General features: G+C 41.4%; 1 protein-coding gene across 1 annotated transcript in view; it reads left to right on the forward strand.

The window, feature by feature from the left end:
- Positions 1-21,108: 21,108 nt before the first annotated feature.
- The window catches only part of DCST2 (DC-STAMP domain containing 2), a 43,246-nt gene continuing 40,802 nt past the window's right edge, over positions 21,109-23,552 (forward strand). Inside the window, exons 1-3 of the mRNA XM_069737636.1 lie at positions 21,109-21,135; positions 21,308-21,383; positions 21,556-21,629. Of these exons, the coding sequence (XP_069593737.1) occupies positions 21,109-21,135; positions 21,308-21,383; positions 21,556-21,629 (177 nt within the window). The remainder of the gene's footprint in view (positions 21,136-21,307; positions 21,384-21,555; positions 21,630-23,552) is intronic.

Here is a 23,552-nt window from a genome sequence, read left to right on the forward strand (position 1 = left end):
TAGCGAAGGAAATGAGGATGTCGAGTCCATATGGGTCGAAATTCATGGAGGGAAAAATGGTAACAAAATTCTCATTGGGGTCTGTTACAAACCCCCAAATATAACAGAAACCATGGAAAGTCTACTTCTAAAGCAGATAGATGAAGCTGCAACCCATAATGAGGTCCTGGTTGTGGGGGACTTTAACTACCCGGATATTAACTGGGAAACAGAAACCTGTGTAACCCATAAAGGCAACAGGTTTCTGCTAATAACCAAGAAAAATTATCTTTCACAATTGGTGCAGAATCCAACCAGAGGAGCAGCACTTTTAGACCTAATACTATCTAATAGACCTGACAGAATAACAAATCTGCAGGTGGTCGGGCATCTAGGAAATAGCGACCACAATATTGTACAGTTTCACCTGTCTTTCACTAGGGGGACTTGTCAGGGAGTCACAAAAACACTGAACTTTAGGAAGGCAAAGTTTGACCAGCTTAGAGATGCCCTTAATCTGGTAGACTGGGACAATATCCTCAGAAATAAGAATACAGATAATAAATGGGAAATGTTTAAGAACATCCTAAATAGGCAGTGTAAGCGGTTTATACCTTGTGGGAATAAAAGGACTAGAAATAGGAAAAACCCAATGTGGCTAAACAAAGAAGTAAGGCAGGCAATTAACAGTAAAAAGAAAGCATTTGCACTACTAAAGCAGGATGGCACCATTGAAGCTCTAAAAAACTATAGGGAGAAAAATACTTTATCTAAAAAACTAATTAAAGCTGCCAAAAAGGAAACAGAGAAGCACATTGCTAAGGAGAGTAAAACTAATCCCAAACTGTGTTTCAACTATATCAATAGTAAAAGAATAAAAACTGAAAATGTAGGCCCCTTAAAAAATAGTGAGGAAAGAATGGTTGTAGATGACGAGGAAAAAGCTAACATATTAAACACCTTCTTCTCCACGGTATTCACGGTGGAAAATGAAATGCTAGGTGAAATCCCAAGAAACAATGAAAACCCTATATTAAGGGTCACCAATCTAACCCAAGAAGAGGTGCGAAACCGGCTAAATAAGATTAAAATAGATAAATCTCCGGGTCCGGATGGCATACACCCACGAGTACTAAGAGAACTAAGTAATGTAATAGATAAACCATTATTTCTTATTTTTAGGGACTCTATAGCGACAGGGTCTGTTCCGCAGGATTGGCGCATAGCAAATGTGGTGCCAATATTCAAAAAGGGCTCTAAAAGTGAACCTGGAAATTATAGGCCAGTAAGTCTAACCTCTATTGTTGGTAAAATATTTGAAGTGTTTCTGAGGGATGTTATTCTGGATTATCTCAATGAGAATAACTCTTTAACTCCATATCAGCATGGGTTTATGAGAAATCGCTCCTGTCAAACCAATCTAATCAGTTTTTATGAAGAGGTAAGCTATAGGCTGGACCACGGTGAGTCATTGGACGTGGTATATCTCGATTTTTCCAAAGCGTTTGATACCGTGCCGCACAAGAGGTTGGTACACAAAATGAGAATGCTTGGTCTGGGGGAAAATGTGTGTAAATGGGTTAGTAACTGGCTTAGTGATAGAAAGCAGAGGGTGGTTATAAATGGTATAGTCTCTAACTGGGTCGCTGTGACCAGTGGGGTACCGCAGGGGTCAGTATTGGGACCTGTTCTCTTCAACATATTCATTAATGATCTGGTAGAAGGTTTACACAGTAAAATATCGATATTTGCAGATGATACAAAACTATGTAAAGCAGTTAATACAAGAGAAGATAGTATTCTGCTACAGATGGATCTGGATAAGTTGGAAACTTGGGCTGAAAGGTGGCAGATGAGGTTTAACAATGATAAATGTAAGGTTATACACATGGGAAGAAGGAATCAATGTCACCATTACACACTGAATGGGAAACCACTGGGTAAATCTGACAGGGAGAAGGACTTGGGGATCCTAGTTAATGATAAACTTACCTGGAGCAGCCAGTGCCAGGCAGCAGCTGCCAAGGCAAACAGGATCATGGGGTGCATTAAAAGAGGTCTGGATACACATGATGAGAGCATTATACTGCCTCTGTACAAATCCCTAGTTAGACCGCACATGGAGTACTGTGTCCAGTTTTGGGCACCGGTGCTCAGGAAGGATATAATGGAACTAGAGAGAGTACAAAGGAGGGCAACAAAATTAATAAAGGGGATGGGAGAACTACAATACCCAGATAGATTAGCGAAATTAGGATTATTTAGTCTAGAAAAAAGACGACTGAGGGGCGATCTAATAACCATGTATAAGTATATAAGGGGACAATACAAATATCTCGCTGAGGATCTGTTTATACCAAGGAAGATGACGGGCACAAGGGGGCATTCTTTGCGTCTGGAGGAGAGAAGGTTTTTCCACCAACATAGAAGAGGATTCTTTACTGTTAGGGCAGTGAGAATCTGGAATTGCTTGCCTGAGGAGGTGGTGATGGCGAACTCAGTCGAGGGGTTCAAGAGAGGCCTGGATGTCTTCCTGGAGCAGAACAATATTGTATCATACAATTAGGTTCTGTAGAAGGACGTAGATCTGGGGATTTATTATGATGGAATATAGGCTGAACTGGATGGACAAATGTCTTTTTTCGGCCTTACTAACTATGTTACTATGTTACTATGTTACTATTTTGCCCTTTTTTTTCCTTTTTCTCTTTTTCATAAATATTGTTATTATATTCAGTTTACTGTTTTGACTAATTGTGATCACCCATTTAGTGCTTTATACCTTTTACTTCATTTCCCCTCGTTCCCTTTCTCTTCAGCATCCAACTCATTCATCCACCTCATATTGCACAGTGTTTTTCACTCCTTCCTTTCACACCCTCAAGTCCAGCACCTCCCTCCTTCTGCCTCTTCCTTAAGGTACCATCACATCACGACGCTGCAGCGATATAGACAACGATCCCGATCGCTGCAGCATCGCTGTGTGGTCGCTGGAGAGCTGTCACACAGACAGCTCTCCAGCGACCAACGATGCCGAGGTCCCCTGGTAACCAGGGTAAACATCGGGTTACTAAGCGCAGGGCCGCGCTTAGTAACCCGATATTTACCCTGGTTACCTACAAAAAACAAACAATACATACTTACATTCCGGTGTCTGTCGCGTCCCTCGCTGTCAGCTTCCCGCACTGACTGTGAGCGCCATGCATGGTACATCCATGCATCAGCTTGTCTTGCCATGGCGCTTCATGTTCTTGTTCTTCCTTCCAGATCTGTTGTTGCTGCCTTAGGCTTTCTCTCAGCATCTCACCTTTTGGTGCCATTTTCCTGATGTATTCCTGGATACTCCTTGTTTCATCCGTGATGGTGGCTTGGATACTTTTCAAGCCTCGACCGCCCTCCTTTCTGTTGGTATACAATCTTTGGGTGTTAGACTTAGGTTGGAGACCTCCATGCAGGGTATCTGATAACTGGCAGGGCATATGTGTTGATGGTGCGGATTTTATTCTTCCCATTGAGCTGGCTCTTCAGGACCTGTCTTACCCTTTGATGGTATTTGGATGTTGCTGCTTTCCTTGCCTCCTCCTCATCATGGTTCCCGTATCCTTGTGGTGCCGAGGTACTTGTAGCATGTCTGTACATCTGCTATGTGCCCTGCTGGTAATTCCACTCCATCAGACTTGACTACCTTGCCTCTCTTTATTACCAACCAGTTGCACTTCTCCAGTCCGAAGGACATCCCAATGTCTTGGCTGTAGAACCTTGTCAGGTGGATCAATGAGTTGCTATCTCATTCGTTTTTCACACACAGCTTGATGTCATCCATGTGGAGGAGATGGCTGGTGATGGTGCTTCCACTCTTGAACTTCTATCCATAGCCATATTCTGTTCTGATGACCGTTATCTCTTAAGCCTAAGTTTTCGTTCCCATAGTAAGACACATCATACTTGAATCGAACTCTGTTATCCGAGTGCAGTCCGATTACAGCGGATGCCGTCAATGGAGGAGATGGAGAAATCACTTTCTCCATCTCCTCCGCCCCTGTGCTGCTATCCTCTCATGTGAAAGGATGAAAGCACAGTGCATTGACACTAGGATTAAACTCTCTTGTGTGATTCTGGCCTAATCATGACCTAGACCGAATGACTTTTCCTGCTGGCTGTAAAACTAAGGGTATGTGCACGTCTTTTTCAGGAGCATTTCACTCCAAAAACCTCCTGAAGGCTTCCAAGGACACCAAGCGGTTAAAAAGAAGTCACCCGATAATTCTTCAAGCATTTTCTGCTCTTGAAGACACTCTATACTTTGTAATAGAAGGCGATAGGACAACTGAAAATAATTTTTTTAACGGTTTGCCAGTGTTTTTGCTTAAAAAATGCTATCGGTTTCTTTATTGTTGCATAGTGTAAGAAACAAAAACAAAAATGGAAAGCACAGGTTAAAAAAAAAGCCACAAAAATGTTTTTAAAAAAACCATCATTTGTAAAGAATATCGAAAAAGTGCTCAGGAAACAAAGAAACACTAAAGAAGACAATTCCGGAAAAAAAATGCAGGCGCTTCTCGAAGCATTTTTCTACTGAAAAACTCTGTGGTTTCACCTGCCTGGAAAAACGTCACGTGCATACACCCTGAGGTCAGTTTCGCAAGTCCTTTTTTTTCTCAAACATAAAAAAAATCTCAGAAATATTTTTTAGGTTTTCTTATCCATTGAAAAGTAAAGTACACACAGCGTATTTATGAGGATAACATCCATATACTATCCGTTTTTTTATGCTATACTAATGCTATTTTTGAATGCAGCTTTATTGTGCTGCCTTACACTCAAGTCACCAACAGATGGCAGAAAAACTCAACGATTTGCTTCTCTGCAAACCTTTTATTTTTCCTTTTAATTTATTAAGAATCTCCTTTTTTTCGCGCATGTTACTGTCTATACATACATTATTGTGAAAAAGAAAAAAATCCTGATTGCACAGTTCATGGACTCTATTCTTTACTTTCCTAATTGATGCCAAGGTCCCTCCAGTTTGCATCAGGTCTATTTATTTTTTTCTTGTTGTAGAGGTGAATGGTCAAACCAGCATAAATGCAAAATTCGGTAATCATGAGACAAGACAATTTTAGTTACAGGTATGTACATAATGTCTTAGAATAGGTAATTATTCGAGTGGACAAGCGCCACTGATTGGAGCAGAACTGCATTTTAACCAGTATTTCACCACCCACCCATACTTTTTAGAGAGAGCATCTTACAGAATCCCAAAATCCTTGGTGCAGACGTAATTTACTTTTTTGTAATACTCGGTTTTACGCTAGAAAAAAATGTGGATTTGTATTTTTTTTTTCTTAAGTCCCAATGTCTGGAAAATATTGAAGTTTGTAAGCTCCTATTTGGCTGAGATGTTTCTATCCGCCGGTGCTTGAGTCTTTAAAGGTGGATGATCTGCCAGGAAGAATTGTAGTCAGTGGAAAAACAAGTTTCTAGATGCCAGAAATAATATTGAAGAACCCTAAGGATCTACAATACCTTTCTATCTTAAAGATCCCATCACCTTGGACTGAGGCTCACCTAGGTGGCATTTATCACTACCCATATGATCGTTATGACTTGAGAGGTTGGCATTTCGAGAACCATTTTGGAGAACATCTTACAAAACAGTTTTCCGTAGTTGGAATATTGAGAGTTTATTTTGAGGCTCATTGACAAGAATATTCTTCCACTTCAAAAACAGTATGAAACTCAAAATTGATAGTGTTGAACCCCTCAAAAATGATCTGGGAGTAATGGGGGGAAAGGATAAGGGAAAGGCCAATCTACTAAACTCTTTTTTTCTTTATAGTATTTTCACAAGAAAATTCGTTGACAAATGAAATGATAGGGGATACCTAAATTCTCAAATAAATGTCACCTGCTTAGATCAATAGGAAGTACGGCGTCACCTCAAAATCACAAATCACTGAGCCCAGAGGGCATACACACAGGAGTACTGAAGGAATTAAAGATTTATTACAATCTCCAAGATCCTATCCCATTATGTAGTAGGTGTAATAGTAATATACTGCATGAGCTTGGATACTACTTGGTGGGGCTGGACCACCTGCTGAGCCAGATGTCCTGTTACAGCTAAATATGTTGAAAGGGGATTGTAAGCTGCCATTAAATCCCTCGATATTCTTCACACCTCCAATTAGAAATGTAGCATAGTTTTTCCAATTCACTAGGTCCCTTTCCTTATGCGAGACCTTAGGTATCCATATTTACGACCACTAACAACTAGCTACCTAAGTGTCCCTATATCAGTGGTCATAACCATGGATACCTAAGGTCCTACATTGATTGCACAGGAGGAAAGAGACATAGTGAATCAGAAAAACTCTACTACATTTCTAATTGGAGGTATTTGCTAATATTATTATTATTACACCTCCTACATATTGGGATTGGATAATGCCCCTTTAAATTCAGTAGATAGACAGACCATTGTTTCTAATTTTCCAACAGACTCTGTACTACAGGACTGGCACATAGCAAACATGGTGCAATGATTCAAAATTGGATCCAAAACTTAGAGGGTTTTCTAACAAATGTATGATGGAGCATCTCACTAAACGTAACCTCATAACCCAGCATCAATATGAGTTTACGAGGGATCGGTCCTGTCAACCTTATGTTATCAGCTTTAATGAGGAGACAAGTTCCAGACTGGACTAGGGTAAGGCCTAAGAGATAAGATTATGAAGAGTTAAGAAAATGATTTATTTATTGAGTTTTTCGACTTTATTTAGGATACTCTTGGCCTCATCAGCCATCTTTCAATGATGTAGATGTAAAGCCAAGCAGTGATAAATACAGTAGAGGTTGAGCCATTTCACCACGTTTTATCTTAGGCTTTGACAAGTATCACATATCATTTTCTGTAGTTGGTGGACAACGCTTTCCATAATTTATAAAAGTGTTACGGTCTGTCTAGTAGAGATATAACTGTGTCAGGGTCAAGATGAAAGATTATAAACAGAGAAGAGATATAACTTGGTCAAGGTCAAGATGAAAACTTACAGATGTAGACATAAGCCAGAGCGCCGTGACTTCAACTGGAGCTTAATCCTACGCTTTTCAACCCAAGAAAGATAACATCTTATTTTCAAAGATGTTGGTTCTTTTAAGACTCTACAGTCGAATATGAAAAATATACCCCCAATTGGGGTATTACTAGAGGAACCCAGATATTTCACCAGCTCATTATATCACGCCTTTATTAATGTCTTTCAGAAGATCAATCTTAAACAGTAATCGTTATTTTAATTTTTATTTCATGAATCAATAGTACACAAACTTTGTAACATATCTTATCTGAGATATCTGCTTCTTTCTCATCCTGGACTGATTTTTCACTTTCAATTTATGGGTAAAATTTGTAAAATCTGTTTTCAGTGAAGACAGATTTTCCCATTGTTGAGATAGGACATTCTGCTGAAAGTTCTCCTGAAACCTCAGTTACAGCTCTCCATAGAACTTAATGAGCACAAACTGTCATTTCCTATCTCAGTTATGGAAAAATCAGTATTCACTGAAGACACATTATATCCGTGACCGTGAATTGAGAATTTTGAGAATGAATGATCAATCCTGGAGGAGAAAGAAGACAATTTCTCTGATAAGATTTATTAGAAAGTTTCTCATCCTTCATGGAGAATGCAAGTATCTCCTGACAGGTCCACTTTAAATGAGAAGGACTTTTCCAGAATGGCGTCACGTAAAGAATTTTGGCTTTTACATATTTTTGGGTTTGTCAAAAACAAGAAAAACTCTGTGGTCAGCGCTAAAAAGATTGCAGGATAACATCCACAGGTCACTGCTTTGTTCATAATGGAGAAGACAAAATGTAGTGAAAACAAACAATCCTTCCGATAAACTCTGTTAAAGCCTCTTAGGTGTTTACACGTTCACAAAAATTGGCCCAAGATTCATTATTATTCTTGGGCTAAACTTTATTCCCACATGCTTCACTTTGTAAAGGATGAGATCGTACATGTAGATATGAGGCAGATCAGGTAGCGGGTCGTTGTGTAAAATAAACATAATACTCGGCTATATAAAATACGAGCCTCCGAAGCGCCAAACATAACTTCAAGCCATTTCCTTCAAATACTCTTTTGAAAAAACCAAAGAAAAATAAATGTTGGACTTCTTTTATTGAAAGAGTGTAATCTTCAAAATGTGCTTATTCAAGACTCCTCCGGTGTGATTATAAGGGTGATGAACTGTTGGAAGCACCAATAGGTCATCACCATCTTGGTGGTTCATGGCTGAGCCGGGAATCACAACATCCAAGCACAGGCCACAGGAAGTGGTGGTATGAAAAAGCCAAATGTTTACATAACTCGGGCATGCTGCGCTGTTTTCCTAATTACAATTTATTTGTCTGGGAGTTACAGAAACAGTATAGCGAAATCAAGCTCAAGTGTTCCCGTAGCTTTCACTAGCTTGAAAAATGTTACTCCTATTGATGGCGTGAATGACCAAGATGAAAAATGCAATAACTTCCAGACTATTACACTCCTGTCCTGGGTATCCTTGGCTCCATTTCCTTATCCTGAGTCTGCTGCCCTCTGCTGTGCTCCACATCGGGTTTTGCAAGTTTCCCAGAGTGGATCTATGAATTATCACACTAGACTATTTATGGTGCATTTAGACAAACACCAGTGTCTTGGGATTGAGACTCTACAACTCTTAGTTTGGTGTGCTCCTTTTGTACATACTGCCCTTTACTTGCTTCCATCTCCACTGGATTGTGCAAAGACCTTACTCCCCACGTGCCTTCCTGCTTGCCGCATAAGTGCGCAGAGTCCGTGTGCCCACTCGGATTTGAGGCTTAAAAGACCAACCTCACCTTGTGAGCCTAACACCTACATTAGTAAGATGCAAGTTTCGCAAATTGAAGTTACTCAATCTTGCCCGCGAGATGTCCATAAGAAAAGTGGCCAACGGAGAGGTTTCAGTATGTGCCTGCTTGACACCTTTATTCCCAGAACTTCAGCATGAAAGCTGTCAAGTAGACGTTTGTTACATTTGTTAATACGCTTTTGATTGCGACAAATTTGTAATGTGAAAATCGGTAACCCAAGTGTCCACCAATGTCTATCGCCTGAAAGAACTGATGGTGAGTCATATTCAAAATAAATACTTCAAATTACTTGTAGGGAAAAGATAAAACTGTGTATAATTAACTGATGTATTCAGCTAAGGGAGACACTTTTTGGCTAATGGATATCTATAGTGGCAATCTATATACCTGAGTATTTTATAAATCAAATAGCAGAGATATGACCTGCCTATAGTCATTGGGGCTGCTGGCTTATATCTATGGAATATGCAAATCTCACCATCTAATCTGGAAAACAAAGACCTTTTATCTTATGTATGTGTGTTGGGCTAGTCTTTTTCTGGATGGAGCATAACTTTCAAAACAGAACAGTAGTGTCAGGAGACGACGGCCGTTTCGCGCTGCCGCGCTTCTACGGGTCTTTTTCGAGATCAGACCCGTAGAAGCACGGCAGCGTGAAACAGCCATCATCTCCTGACACTACTGTTCTTCCTGTGGGACCCTGCTGTTATTTTAATGCCACAATAAAGACTAAGAATTCATTTGGATGGTGAGTGCTCTTTTTTTGCTTTTTGTTTTTGCATATCGTGTTGGCGTTTTTCAATGAGCACCCGAATCCTATGAACTGGCTTGTTTAACGCATAGCAAGCTTTGTATACCCGATACCAGTGTTTCAGCAGCTGTTCAGTGCGGATTTTTTTTTCCTTTTGGTTTAGTGACTGGTAAATATTGTTGCTTCCAACTTGCATTAAAAAAAAAAAGTTGAGTAATTGTATTATATAGGGGTCAATTTTCATATCATTTTTAATCAAAGTTTTGTACATTTTTCCTTAATTATTCTAACATGTTTCCTTGAGTCGCCCCCACCTTACACCCCCAGCAGTATTCTGTGGTTTCATCACAATTTATTACTTGATTCCACTTATGGCTCCACTTCTCATCCACATAAACATCTTAGACAAAAAACTTTTTGTACAGCTGAGGAACTCTTAACACAAACTTCTTCTTTAGTATAATCTGGCGTCTTTTTATACGTTTTATTTTACTTTGTGGTTTCTTATTTTACAGATGAGTAAATATTTTGTGGCACCTTTCTGAGCCTGGATCGTACTGTTTGCATTCCTGGAGATGATGTGGAGTGAAGATCTTTTTTTTGCCCAGAAAATTACTGTCTACATTACTGGCAGCGATCAGCATCCTCGACTTTTATACAGTGCCAGATAAACTCCTCCGCATCCAGCTCTCACTTTACTACTTATAATAACAGGGATTTTGCTGAGTGATTTAAGCTTTTTATAACTTGTTGATTTCCTAACTTACGATACTTAGTTCGTGAAAATCAAGTCAGGTTTTTTTGAAGCATTTTTATATATGTTTTGTCTATAGATCACACAGAAGATTGTAGCTTTGTGCTTAATGCTATAGACCTGATACTTTTCTGATGTGAACTTTAATGAAAAGTGGCAGCGACAATATTTGTCTTAATTATTTTCTTTATTTTCCATTTTGGAGCAATAAGACGAAAAAGAATAACTGGCTCGTGTAATGAATTACGGTACTAAGACGGGAAATTACGTAATTAAAGTGCTATTTAAAGGAACTGTGAAAAATAAAATAAAAAATACATAAATGGGAAAAAAAATGAAATTAGTTTTATTTAACCATCATTCTTTTTTTTCCCCAGACTAAAAGGTGCCGTCTCAACTACTTTAATGTAAAGTGTCTATAAAACTAATCAACTTTGTAATTTTCCTCTTATTTAAAATCCTTTCTGTTCTCAAAAAGCGGAGTTAAAGTGAGGGTCAGTGGTATCGAGGAGCGGTGAGGAATTGGAAGGTGAGTATGTGCTATTTATTTATTTTACCATTACAGAGTCCATATACAAAGTTAAAGGGTTTTTCTCAGTGGTGTATCTAGAGTCCCATTGGCTCCGGAGTAAATTTGGAACTGGGCTATGGGCCCTTGTAGCTTTCTTGAGCCTATAAAGACATGTTCATGCCCTCCCCAAGTAATAATGTCTCATATCCTGTAATAATGTCCTCCTTCCTGGTCCCTTCCTGCAACAATATACCCTCTCTGTAACAATCTGCCCCATCTTGGGCCCATTCCTGGTAAAATGAGCCTCATTCTCAGCCCCTTCCAGTAATAATGTCCCTCATCCTGAGCTTCTTCCAGTAATAATGTCTCCCATCCTATAATAATGTCCCGGATCCTGGCTCCTTTAACATTGTACCCTTTCTGTAATGGTAAGCCCCATCCTGGGCACCTTTCTGGTATAATGTTCCTCATCTTGGGTCCCTTCCAGTAATAATTTCTCCCATCCTTGCCCTTTCCAGTAATAATGCCCCACCATCAAGGGTTTCTTCTAGTAATAATGTCCCCCTTCCTAGTCGTCCCCATCCTGGGCCCATTCCTGTAATAATGTCTCCCATCCTGGCCCCTTCCTGTAATAATGTCTCCCTTCCTGGCCCCTTCTTGTAATAATGTCTCCCATCCTGGCCCCTTCCTGTAATAATGTCTCCCATCCTGGTCCCTTCATGTAATAATGTCTCCCATCCTGGCCCCTTCCTGTAATAATGTCTCCCATCCTGGCCCCTTCCTGTAATAATGTCTCCCATCCTGGTCCCTTCCTGTAATAATGTCTCCCATCTTGGCCCCTTCCTGTAATAATGTCTCCCATCCTGGCCCCTTCCTGTAATAATGTCTCCCATCCTGGCCCCTTCCTGTAATAATGTCTCCCATCCTGGCCCCTTCCTGTAATAATGTCTCCCATTCTGGCCCCTTCCTGTAATAATGTCTCCCATCCTGGCCCCTTCCTGTAATAATGTCTCCCATCCTGACTCCTTCCTGTAATAATGTCTCCCATCCTGGCCCCTTCCTGTAATAATGTCTCCCATCCTGGCCCCTTCCTGTAATAATGTCTCCCATCCTGGCCCCTTCCTGCAATAATGTCTACCATCCTGGCCCCTTCCTGTAATAATGTCTCCCATCCTGGCCCCTTCTTGTAATAATGTCTCCCATCTTGGCCCCTTCCTGTAATAATGTCTCCCATCCTGGCCCCTTCCTTTAATAATGTCTCCCATCCTGGCCCCTTCCTGCAATAATGTCTCCCATCCTGTCCCCTTCCTGTAATAATGTCTCCCATCCTGGCCCCTTCCTGTAATAATGTCTCCCATCCTTGGCCCCTTCTTGTAATAATGTCTTCCATCCTGGCCCCTTCCTGTAATAATGTCTCCCATCCTGGCCCCTTGATGTAATAATGTCTCCCATCCTGGCCCCTTCCTGTAATGATGTCTCCCATCCTGGCCCCTTGATGTAATAATGTCTCCCATCCTGGCCCCTTCCTGTAATAATGTCTCCCATCCAGCAGTCTATCAGTGGTGGCCGGTTTCCTAGGCAGGGAGCATGCACTTGGAAGCTATTTACTATTCAGCCCGCATCAACTGTGCTGATCCGACCAACTTCATTGGCCCATGTTTTTTGCCTTTACAGATTTTAATGTGAGATAAAAATGACCAGGCAATATGAATTTCCAGGTCAGTACAATTGTGGCGATACCAATATGAAATAATTTATTATTTTATTTTATTTATTTTATCGTATTTATTTTATTAATTTTTTATATTATTTTATTAACTTTAGAAAATTCAGGAGTTTGTAAAAAAAACAAACTAAAAAAACTATAGAGTTTTGTCGCCATTTTATGACATTTGTAACCTTTTTTATTATCCTGTTGACACATCTGTATTAAGGCTTGCTTTCTGCATGGCAAACCGACATTTTTATTGGTGCCATTCTTTACAATATTCAATGGATGGGTAATTTTATTTTTATGCTTCCATAAGTCAGACCCTTACAGACATGGCAGTACAAAATTTGCAATTTTTTATTTTGTTAATCTTTTTAATTTTTGATGAGGGTAATGCAGGAGCTGGAAATTTTTTCTTCTTCCCAGGGCCATTTGGATATTTAAACCATTGTTCAGGGGCCGTACAAATTGTGCGAGGAACTCCGCCCTCACAATAAATCTTGACACTGGCTCTGGTGTCGGGACATAATCTTTCATTACACGCGTCTCAGCATTCAGTAATACACAGAGCAAGAAGATATTAAAATGCTGGTGCCTATCAAAAGCCAGCTGCCGGCCCAAGACCTGTGGTCCCCAGGAATTTACCTAGAGGCCAGTGCGAAGGTAATAGCGGGCCGTAAATGGCCCTTGGGCCTGAGGTTTCTCACCCCTGGGTTAAAGAGATTTAAACGTTTATGTTGTTTTTCCTTTCATAGTTTTGTATTACAGTGGGGAAAAAAATATTTAGTCAGCCACTAATTGTGCAAGTTCTCCCACTTAAAAAGATGAGAGAGGCCAGTAACTGACATCATAGGTAGACCACAACTATGAGAGTCAAAACTGAGAAAACAAATCCAGAAAATCACCTTGTCTGATTTGGCAAGATTTATTTTGTATATTATGGTGGAAAATAAGTATTTGGTCACCTAAAAACATGCAAGATTTCTGGCTCTCACAGACCTGTAACTTCTTCTTTAAGAGGCTCCTCTGTCCTCCACTCATTACCTGTAGTAATGGCTCCTGTTTGAACTTGTTATCAGTATAAAAGACACCTGTCCACAACATCAAACAGTCACACTCCAAACTTCACTATGGTGAAGACCAAAGAGCTGTCGAAGGACACCAGAAACAAAATTGTAGCCCTGCACCAGGCTGGGAAGACTGAATAGGCAAGCAGCTTGGTGTGATGAGCAATAATGAGAAAATGGAAGACATACAAGACCACTGATAATCTCCCTCAATCTGGGGCTCCACGCAAGATCTCACCAGGTGGGGTTAAAATGATCACAAGAACGGTGAGCAAAAATCCCAGAACCACACAGAGGGACCTAGTGAATGACCTGCATAGACCTGGGACCACCGTAACAAAGGCCACCATCAATAACACACTACACTGCCAGGGACTCAGATCCTGCAGTGCCAGACGTGTCCCCTTGCTTAAGACAGTACATGTCCGGGCCCGTCTGAAGTTTGCTAGAGTGCATTTGGATTATCCAGAAGAATATTGGCAGAATGTCATATGGTCTGATGAAACCAAAGTAGAACTGTTTTGGTAGAAACAAAACTCGTCGTGTTTGGAGGAGACGGAATGCTGAGTTTCATCCAATGAACCCCATACCTACTGTGAAGCATGGGGGTGCCAACATCATGCTTTGGGGCTATTTCTCTGCAAAGGGACCAGGACGACTGATCCATGTACATGAAAGAATAAATGGAGCCATGTATCGTGAGATTTTGAGTGCAAACCTCCTTCCATCAGCAAGGACATTGAATATGAAACGTGGATGGGTCTTTCAGCATGATAATGATCCCAAGCACACCGCCAGGGCAGTGAAGGAGTGGCTTCGTAAGAAGCATATGAAGTTCCTGTAGTGGCCTAGCCAGTCTCCAGATCTTAACCCCATGGAAAACCTTTGGAGGGAGTTGAAAATCCGTGTTGCCCAGTGACAGGCCCAAAACATCACTGCACTAGAGAAGATCTGCATGGAGGAATGGGCCAACATATCACTAACAGTGTGTGCCAACCTTGTGAAGACTTAGGCTAAGTGCACATGTTGCAGAATTGCAGCGGAAATTTCCACAGCAATTCCGCAACTCCTGCCGCTGGTATATCGCATGCGGAATTTGCATGCGCATTCCCGCTAAACACTAGCATCTTGCAAGCGTAATTAGCTTGCAGAATGCTAGCGTTTTCCAAGCGATCTGCCTATCTGCCTATGCAGCATCAATAGTAAAAAGATATAATATTAAAAATAATTTAAAAAATAAAAAATCGTGATATTCTTACCTTCCGGCATCCCCTGCAGGCTTCCAGCTCCTCGCGATGCTCTTGTTTCCAGTAATGCCTCGTGGCAATGACCCCAGATGACGTAGCGGTCTCTAATATATTTTATATTAATTCTTTTTTTTAACAATTATATGGTTCCCATGCGGAAAGTAAGCGGATTGATGCATTCCTATGTGTGCGGAATCCCCGCGATTCTGCACAAAGAATAAACATGCTGTGTTTTTTCCGGAATGCGATTCCGCCGTGGAAAAAAATGCAACATGTGCACAAAAATTGCGGATTGCATTCTAATAATAGGATGCTTAATGTATGTGTTTTTTTCGCGGTTTTATCGCTTTTTTATAGAGAAAAAACGCGAAAACAATGCGAAAAATCCTGAACGTGTGCACACAGCCTTACAGAAAACGTTTGAGCTCTGTCATTACCAACAAAAGATATGTAATAAAATTTTGAGATGAACTTTTGTTAATGACCAAATACTTATTTTTCACCATAATTTGAAAAATAAATCTTGCCAAATCAGACAAGGTGATTTTCTGAATTTGTTTTCTCATTTTGACTCTCAGTTGTGGTCTACCTATGATGTCAATTACAGGCCTCTATCATCTTTTTATGTGGGAGAACTTGCACAATTGGTGGCTGACTAAATACTTTTTTTCCCCACTGTATGAAAAGAGGTTTAAGTGTTTCTCGTAATTTCTGTTTCATCATGTGTAGTATACACTTTAAAGTTTTATGGTCTTCAGTATATAGTAAAATTAGCAATTCACTATGAAGGGCAACCATAGGCTGGGGCAAGTGCCAGCTATATAATACAGCCGCCTACCACCATATATTGAGCAGGCTCAACTCCTGAGCCTGATTCAAGTATCCGCACTCAACATAGAATATACAAGTACTGTACATCCAAAGTTGGGAAAAAAATAAAGAATCTGAACTAATAAGTCAAGTTTGACCCCTAGGTAATGGTAACTCAACGGTGAGCATTGTTACCTTCGTGCATTAGGGTCCTGTCTTCAAATCCGATTTGCGAGTTTCGTACAATGTCCTTTAAAAAATATACTGGTAGGTTAATTGGTTTCCTATAAGTGTTTCTGAGATGGGGAAATTCCATGTGAGCCCAATGGGGCAGAGGACGATGTAAATAGTTAGAATCCCTTTGCAGTGTTGTATAATATGTTGGAGCTAGAGATGAACGAAACGGGCCGAAATTTTTCAAAAGTCGCCGACTTTTGGCAAGGTCGGGTTTCATGAAACCCGACCCGACCCCTGTGTGGGGTCGGCCATGATGTCGGCGATCTTTTGAATCTAGAATCGGAATTCCGATACCGATTCCCGATATGTTTATATCGGGAATTGGTATTGGAATTCAGATTTAAGTGTAAAATAAAGAATAAAAATAAAAAATATCGCAATACTTACCCTCTGACGCGCCCTGGTACTAACCGGGAACCTTCCTTCCTTAGAATCAGCCTTCCAGGACCTATACCTAATAGGAATATACTCACCCTCGGACGCGCACTGCTTCTTTCCGGCAGCCTTCCTTCCTAAGAATCAGCCCTTCCAGGACCTTCGGTGACGTCGTGGTGACGTCGCGGCTTGTGATTGGTCGCGCGAGCGGTCACATGGGCGGCCGCGCGGCCAATCACAAGCCGTGACGTCAGCGCGACGTCACCGCAAGGTCCTGGAAGGCTGATTCTAAGGAAGGAAGGTTCACGGTTAGTACCAGGGCGCGTCAGAGGGTAAGTATTGCGATATTTTTTGTTTTTATTCTTTATTTTACACTAAAATATGGATCGCAGGGCCTGAAGGAGAGTTTCCGCTCCTTCAGACCCTGGGAACCATGGAAACCCAATGCATTGCATTGGATTTCGAGTTTCGGCCGACCCCGACCCCGACTTTTTTATAGGATTGGCCGATTTCACTCGACCCGACTTTTGAAAAAGTCGGGTTTCGTGAAACCCGACCCGATCCTATAAAAGTAAAGGTCGCTCAACCCTAGTTGGAGCTATGAGAGTTACTATAAACTACCAATCAGAGGGCTTTGCTAATGTCAGCATACCATCTGGTGTCAGGTAGATTAAAGGGATTCTCCAGGCATTTGATATTGATGACCTTAGGATGGTTTATCAATATTGGATTGGTGGGGGTCTGACAACCGATAAACCTCAATTAGCTATAATTTGTTCCGGTGTGGGTCCTGTGGAAACAGTGAAACCTCACTTTGCAGCTCAGTTGATTGTTTAGTGGGGGTTCCAATTCTTCTGCACTGGTTCAAACTGCTGGAGGTAATAACAGCTGGACTTAGGGAGTGCCAGATGTTGAACCAATCTGATATTGATGACCTGTCCTGAAGAAACCTCTTCAAATATTGACCCTGTTCACACACGCTGGATTTGACATTCTGCAAATTCCACACCCAAATCTGTGTTGAACCAAACTGCTTTGTTACTATTCAACTGCACAGGCTGGACATGATACGTCTACCCCTGGTTTTGGGATCACACGAAAAAAGTGGGACAGGAGTTTGTAGAAAGAGTAAAGGTACCGTTACAGTAAACGATTTACCAATGATCACGACCAGCGATACGACCTAGCCGTGATCGTTGGTAAGTCGTTGTGTGGTCGCTGGGGAGCTGTCACACAGACAGCTGTCTCCAGCGACCAACGATCAGGGGAACAACTTCGGCATCGTTGAAACTGTCTTCAATGATGCCGAAGTCCCCGGGTAACCAGGGTAAACATCGGGTTACTAAGTGCAGGGCCGCGCTTAGTAACCCGATATTTACCCTGGTTACCATTGTGAAAGTAAAAAAAAACAAAACTACATACTCACATTCCGATGTCTGTCACGTCCCCCGGCCTCAGCTTCCCTGCACTGTGTAAGCGCCGGCCGTAAAGCAGAGCGGTGACGTCACCGCTGTGCTCTGCTTTACGGCCGGCCGGTGCTGACACAGTGCAGGGAAGCTGACGCCGGGGGACGCAAAAGACACCGGAATGTGAGTATGTACTTTTTTTTTTTTACTTTTACAATGGTAACCAGGGTAAATATCGGGTTATTAAGCGTGGCCCTGCGCTTAGTAACCCGATATTTACCCTGGTTACAGGTGAACACATCGCTAGATCGGCGTCACACACGCCGATCTAGCGATGACAGCGGGGTGATCAGCGACCAAAAAAAGGTCCTGATCATTCCCCAGCGACCAACGATCTCCCAGCAGGGGCCTGATCGTTGGTCGCTGTCACACATAAAGATATCGTTAGCGGGATCGTTGCTACATCACAAAAAGTGTGACGTTGAAACGATATCCTTAACGATATTGTTATGTGTGAAGGTACCTTAAGACACTACCGGTAAGGAGCCCGATGGTCAATAACCGTCTCTGCCTGAGAAAGCCTTGTAGTTGTTGAGTCACACACTCGTCACCATCACCGCCTCTACCACACCAAGCTGGAGGTCCGAAAATGTTATTTTTATATTAGGTATTATTGTAATGTCATATGTGTTTGATTTCGGGAAATTACTATGACACAGCTCACGAATCCCAGCAATAGAAAAATCATTGTTTTACTTAGCTTTTTTCCAGTCTCAAGTCAAAACCACAGGTAGTTAATGGTCTGGAATACTATAGCCATTAACTGAATGGCATAGGAATACATATCACATTAACAAAGGCGGAGGATGGGGGAAGGGAGCAAGAACGCTGGACTGTTGTCCTCGAAGAAAGTTCTGAGCCTGACGAAGTGCAGAGGAAGAAATCGGCTGAGGTATTGATGACAGCTGCAGTGACGAGGGCTGGCATGGTGTATCTCATATTGGAAAGCCAGTTTTGAGCGGGGACGGTAACATAAACACATTCTGAATTCCCCAGGAAGCCTTCAGACTACATCAGCTTGAAGTTACGCAGAAAAGTTTCATTAAATAAACTATGAACATGCAAAAAAGTCTAGAAGCCATCTCAACACTTTACAGAGATTGAAAGCTCCAATTTACCATAAAGAGATGAATAATAGTGATGAGCGAACGTGTTGGGACAAGGTGTTATCGGAGCAAGCTCGGGGGCTAATACTATGTTTGAGTTTGCATGTCTCAAGGCTGTTCAACAACCGCAACACATGCAGGGATTGCCTGTTTGTTAGACAATCCCTACATGTGTTGCGACTGTCGAACAGCCATGAGACATGCAGCCGCAGGGACTTGAACATATTTTTCGAGCACGCCGAAGACACTCGGTTAGGAGCCAAGCATGGTCCGATAACACCTTATCCAGGCACCTTCACTCATCACTATTATTGATCTGTTGACACCTTATCGCTCATCACTAATCAATAACTGAACCAAGCAAAAAAAAAAGAGCCATATCGTAAAGGCTTTGTACACCTTGGCACATTTGTTTTTTGTTCATTTACCTCCAAATACAAAATTAACCAACTTTTCAAATAGTCTTTACTAGAATCTTCCTCTGCAGAGTATAAAAGCTTTTTCCCGCATCAGTTTTTGTGGTACCTGCGCTATCCTTTAACTTACGGATAGATCATCACGGACCCATTAGAATCCATCTGCCTTTACGGGTCTTTCTTTTTGTAAATAGGATAGATGCAAAAAAAAAAAAAGATGAAACTCGCCATTGTGAGTGAATGACCTTGTGAATAAAAAAAAGGTTGGAACACGCATGTCACCTGTGTTCTGTTCAAATAACGAAACGACAAAACTCACCATGTTAGGAAAAATCATAGACCATCTTTTAACATATGAGAAAACAAAAAACTGATTTATGAAAGTCCCCTACCCTGCTGATGGACGGAAATCCATAAGTGCTCTGCTCCCGGTTCTGATGTCTCTCTCTGCTTTCCTCCTCTCAGTGTTAGAGATAGCAGGGGGAGTGCAAGACAGTTGTACAATGCAGAAAGACTTTGGAGAGGGTGGGAGTATCTGTGTTCTTAAGGAGGGTAGAGAAAATATGTTGGAGGTAAGGAAGAAAACAAATGAAAAAAGATTATATGAGAGTTAATTAAGACTGCAAATCCCTTAAACCACAAACTCCCATTAAAAATGTATGATTGTAGAGCATTATATTTTTTTCAAACCATTACGTGAGGGTCACAGCTTCTTCACATTTTCCTGAATTAGTGCAGAGTCAATTATAAAAATGAATGTTGTGGGAAATAAGGATGGGCTGTTCCAATACAACATGCCACATACTTTGGCCTCCACCAGAGTGTCAGGTACAAGTTGTTCATGTATGTACTGTATATAGAGGGGTCTTTTCGCTGACACCTATAGCGTTTGGCCAACTTAACGGTTTGACTCAATCAAGGATTTGCCTAATGGCTGGAGGCATTTTGCGATAAAACCTTTCAGTAAGGGAAAGCCATGTTGGAGATCATATGTACTTGATAGGTATTTGTTTGCTCCCAGATTGGGAATCCTAAGCATGTCCTCCTTTAGGATATCACATATTTAGGATAAATAGGACTTGAGCCCTCAAGAATAATTTGCATTCATTGTACCTCTCTGCATTCTGGACTCACGCGTCACCTCACTTCCACTTCAACAGCTAAAACAACAAACTGGACGACTAAAGTGTTTGGTTTGAAAGGATCGAGTATATCAAACATGCTACTTTCACTTTCCTCACTCTCCGTGATCATCGTATTCTTATTGATTGTTTCCATCTGTCTTGGAAAGTTGCCTCAAATCTGCTCCGGAGGCTCAACAATAGATTATAGACGGTAACGAGTAAACCTGCCATTTTCCATCTCAAATCTTACAGCCTATGTCTCGGAAATCAAAGAAATGAAACCGAGTAGTATCTGCTCTTGAAATTCTGGAATGAAACCGGAGGATTGGATTTAAATATATTATTAATAGTAACAGTGGATTGAGCCAAAGGGGGTTGTTGATTTAAAGAGTGGTTTTGAATAGTCTAAAATGCTAAAGAATATGTTATCATGGAGATATAAAGTTTAGCAAAATTTTTCCAGAATGTAAGTCCTTCAAGAGGTTTCCTGAGGATAGACTGGAAATGTCATTTGACTCACGTTTTACAGTTTTAAACTTTTTAAGATGTCCTACTGTTCTCTTACAAATGATTTTCAGTAATTTTCTTTGCTGCTCTAAGATGACCACCTCATTAAAGTCTCGAGAGTTCACCTGCCATATACACCATAATGGTGTCCATGGTGGAAGAAGCTCAGGTACTGCTAATTCTGCATGATTTTCAATGAATTTCTTCGCTACTCTAAGATGGCCACCTCATTAAAGTCTCGAGAGCTCACCTGCCACACACCATAATGGTGCCCATGGTGGAAGAAGCTCAGGTACTGATAATTCTGCATGATTTTCAATGAATTTCTTCGCTACTTTAAGATGACCACCTCACTAAAGTCTCGAGAGCTCACCTGCCATATACACCATAATGGTGTCCATGGTGGAAGAAGCTCAGGTACTGCTAATTCTGCATGATTTTCAATGAATTTCTTCGCTACTCTAAGATGACCACCTCATTAAAGTCTCGAGAGCTCACCTGCCATACACCATAATGGTGTCCATGGTGGAAGAAGCTCAGGTACTGCTAATTCTGCATGATTTTCAATGAATTTCTTCGCTACTCTAAGATGACCACCTCATTAAAGTCTCGAGAGCTCACCTGCCATACACCATAATGGTGCCCATGGTGGAAGAAGCTCAGGTACTGATAATTCTGCATGATTTTCAATGAATTTCTTCGCTACTCTAAGATGACCACCTCACTAAAGTCTCGAGAGCTCACCTGCCATATACACCATAATGGTGTCCATGGTGGAAGAAGCTCAGGTACTGCTAATTCTGCATGATTTTCAATGAATTTCTTCGCTACTCTAAGATGACCACCTCATTAAAGTCTCGAGAGCTCACCTGCCATACACCATAATGGTGCTCATGGTGGAAGTAGCTCAGGTACTGCTAATTCTGCATGATTTTCAATGAATTTCTTCGCTACTCTAAGATGACCACCTCATTAAAGTCTCGAGAGCTCACCTGCCATACACCATAATGGTGCTCATGGTGGAAGTAGCTCAGGTACTGCTAATTCTGCATGATTTTTCAATGAATTTCTTCGCTACTCTAAGATGACCACCTCACTAAAGTCTCGAGAGCTCACCTGCCACACACCATAATTGTGTCCAGGGTGGAAGAAGCTCAGATGCTGCTAATTCTGCATGATTTTCAATGAATTTCTTCGCTTCTCTAGGATGACCACCATTACAGTCTCGAGAGCTCGCCCGCCATACACCATAATGGTGTCCATGATGGAAGGAGCTCAGGTACTGCTAATTCTGCATGATTTTCAATGAATTTCTTTGCTCCTGCAGGATTGCCACCCCATTAAAGACTCGATAATACACCTGCCAAAGGTCATAATGGTGGCCAAGGTGGAAGGAGCCCAAATACTGCTGAACTAGATGGGAACTCATTGCATATGGTTTTACACACTGCCTAATGAAATCACTTCTAGCTGTTTACCTTCATAAAATGTTACAGGATGATGTAATTATCTAAAAAATGAAGCCAATAGGTAAATTACCAGCCATGTCATTATGCCAAAATTTATGCTGGACCTCAAATTGTCCTGAGCGCAGGAGTGAACACACACAGATAGAAGAGGTCTCCTGTACAAGAAGAGTATATGGGCCCTTTGCAGTCCAATAGCTCGACATAATGCACAATTCCACCCGCTTTGGAGGTGGTAGTGGCCCCTTACCTCTTGGGTCCCTGTGCACCAATGGTGTGTTCGCCCCTTTTTGTGAACCTAAATGCCCCTCTTGAAAGGCTGTACAGTACAAGGTGAAGCTGTTAGACCCTGGAAGTATGCAGGACCCAGGGTATCCAGCTGCCAGTTGCAAGAGGAGGTAATGCCAAGTGTCATTCTGAGGTCACTTTGGTTACAACCCGGATTTGTAGGCCTCGAAGTAAGTCACAGCTACTGGCCCCCAACTACTCGGAATTTCCATATCGCAACAAGTGAACAAAATACAGTTAGTTGCTCAACTGAAAAAAATTCTTTATGGTTCTTAAAGAAAGCCTTTTTCCCCCAAGAGATGATAACTTTAATAATTGTCACATCGTATGCAATGTGTGATATGGTGATTCATTGGTCTTGGGAGCTGGCGGACATGTGACCACAAATATACGATACACACATTCCTGGCCACATTCCGACTAGACGTTTTCTGACCTCGCTCAATATACTTGCATTGAGTGACGCTGCTCCCATCTAGTCGGAGTGTGGCCGGGAGTGCGCACAGTCTACGCATTGAGAGGATACAGAGTGACTGCAGACTTGTAGTTTAAGTCTGGACAACCCCTGTAAGAAAGGCGCTGTACATTTGACAGAGCTCTAAAGAGGGTTTGGATTCCGTTCTGAATTTTAATTTTTGGCTATTTGATTTATGCGAATACTCATGACAGCCATGATACCCATGATGAATTTTGCTCACTTACCTCAGTAGTAAGTGGGCAAAATTTCTTTGCGTTCCATACCCCTTTCCTTGCAAGGGGCAAGGACCTCCGCAGTAAGGTCCTTACCTCTTGCAAGAACATTTTTTAAAAAATCATATGATATCAGCAGCAA

This window comes from Ranitomeya imitator, chromosome 8 (genome assembly GCF_032444005.1).
Source record: "Ranitomeya imitator isolate aRanImi1 chromosome 8, aRanImi1.pri, whole genome shotgun sequence".
In the NCBI taxonomy this organism is placed as follows: domain Eukaryota; kingdom Metazoa; phylum Chordata; class Amphibia; order Anura; family Dendrobatidae; genus Ranitomeya; species Ranitomeya imitator.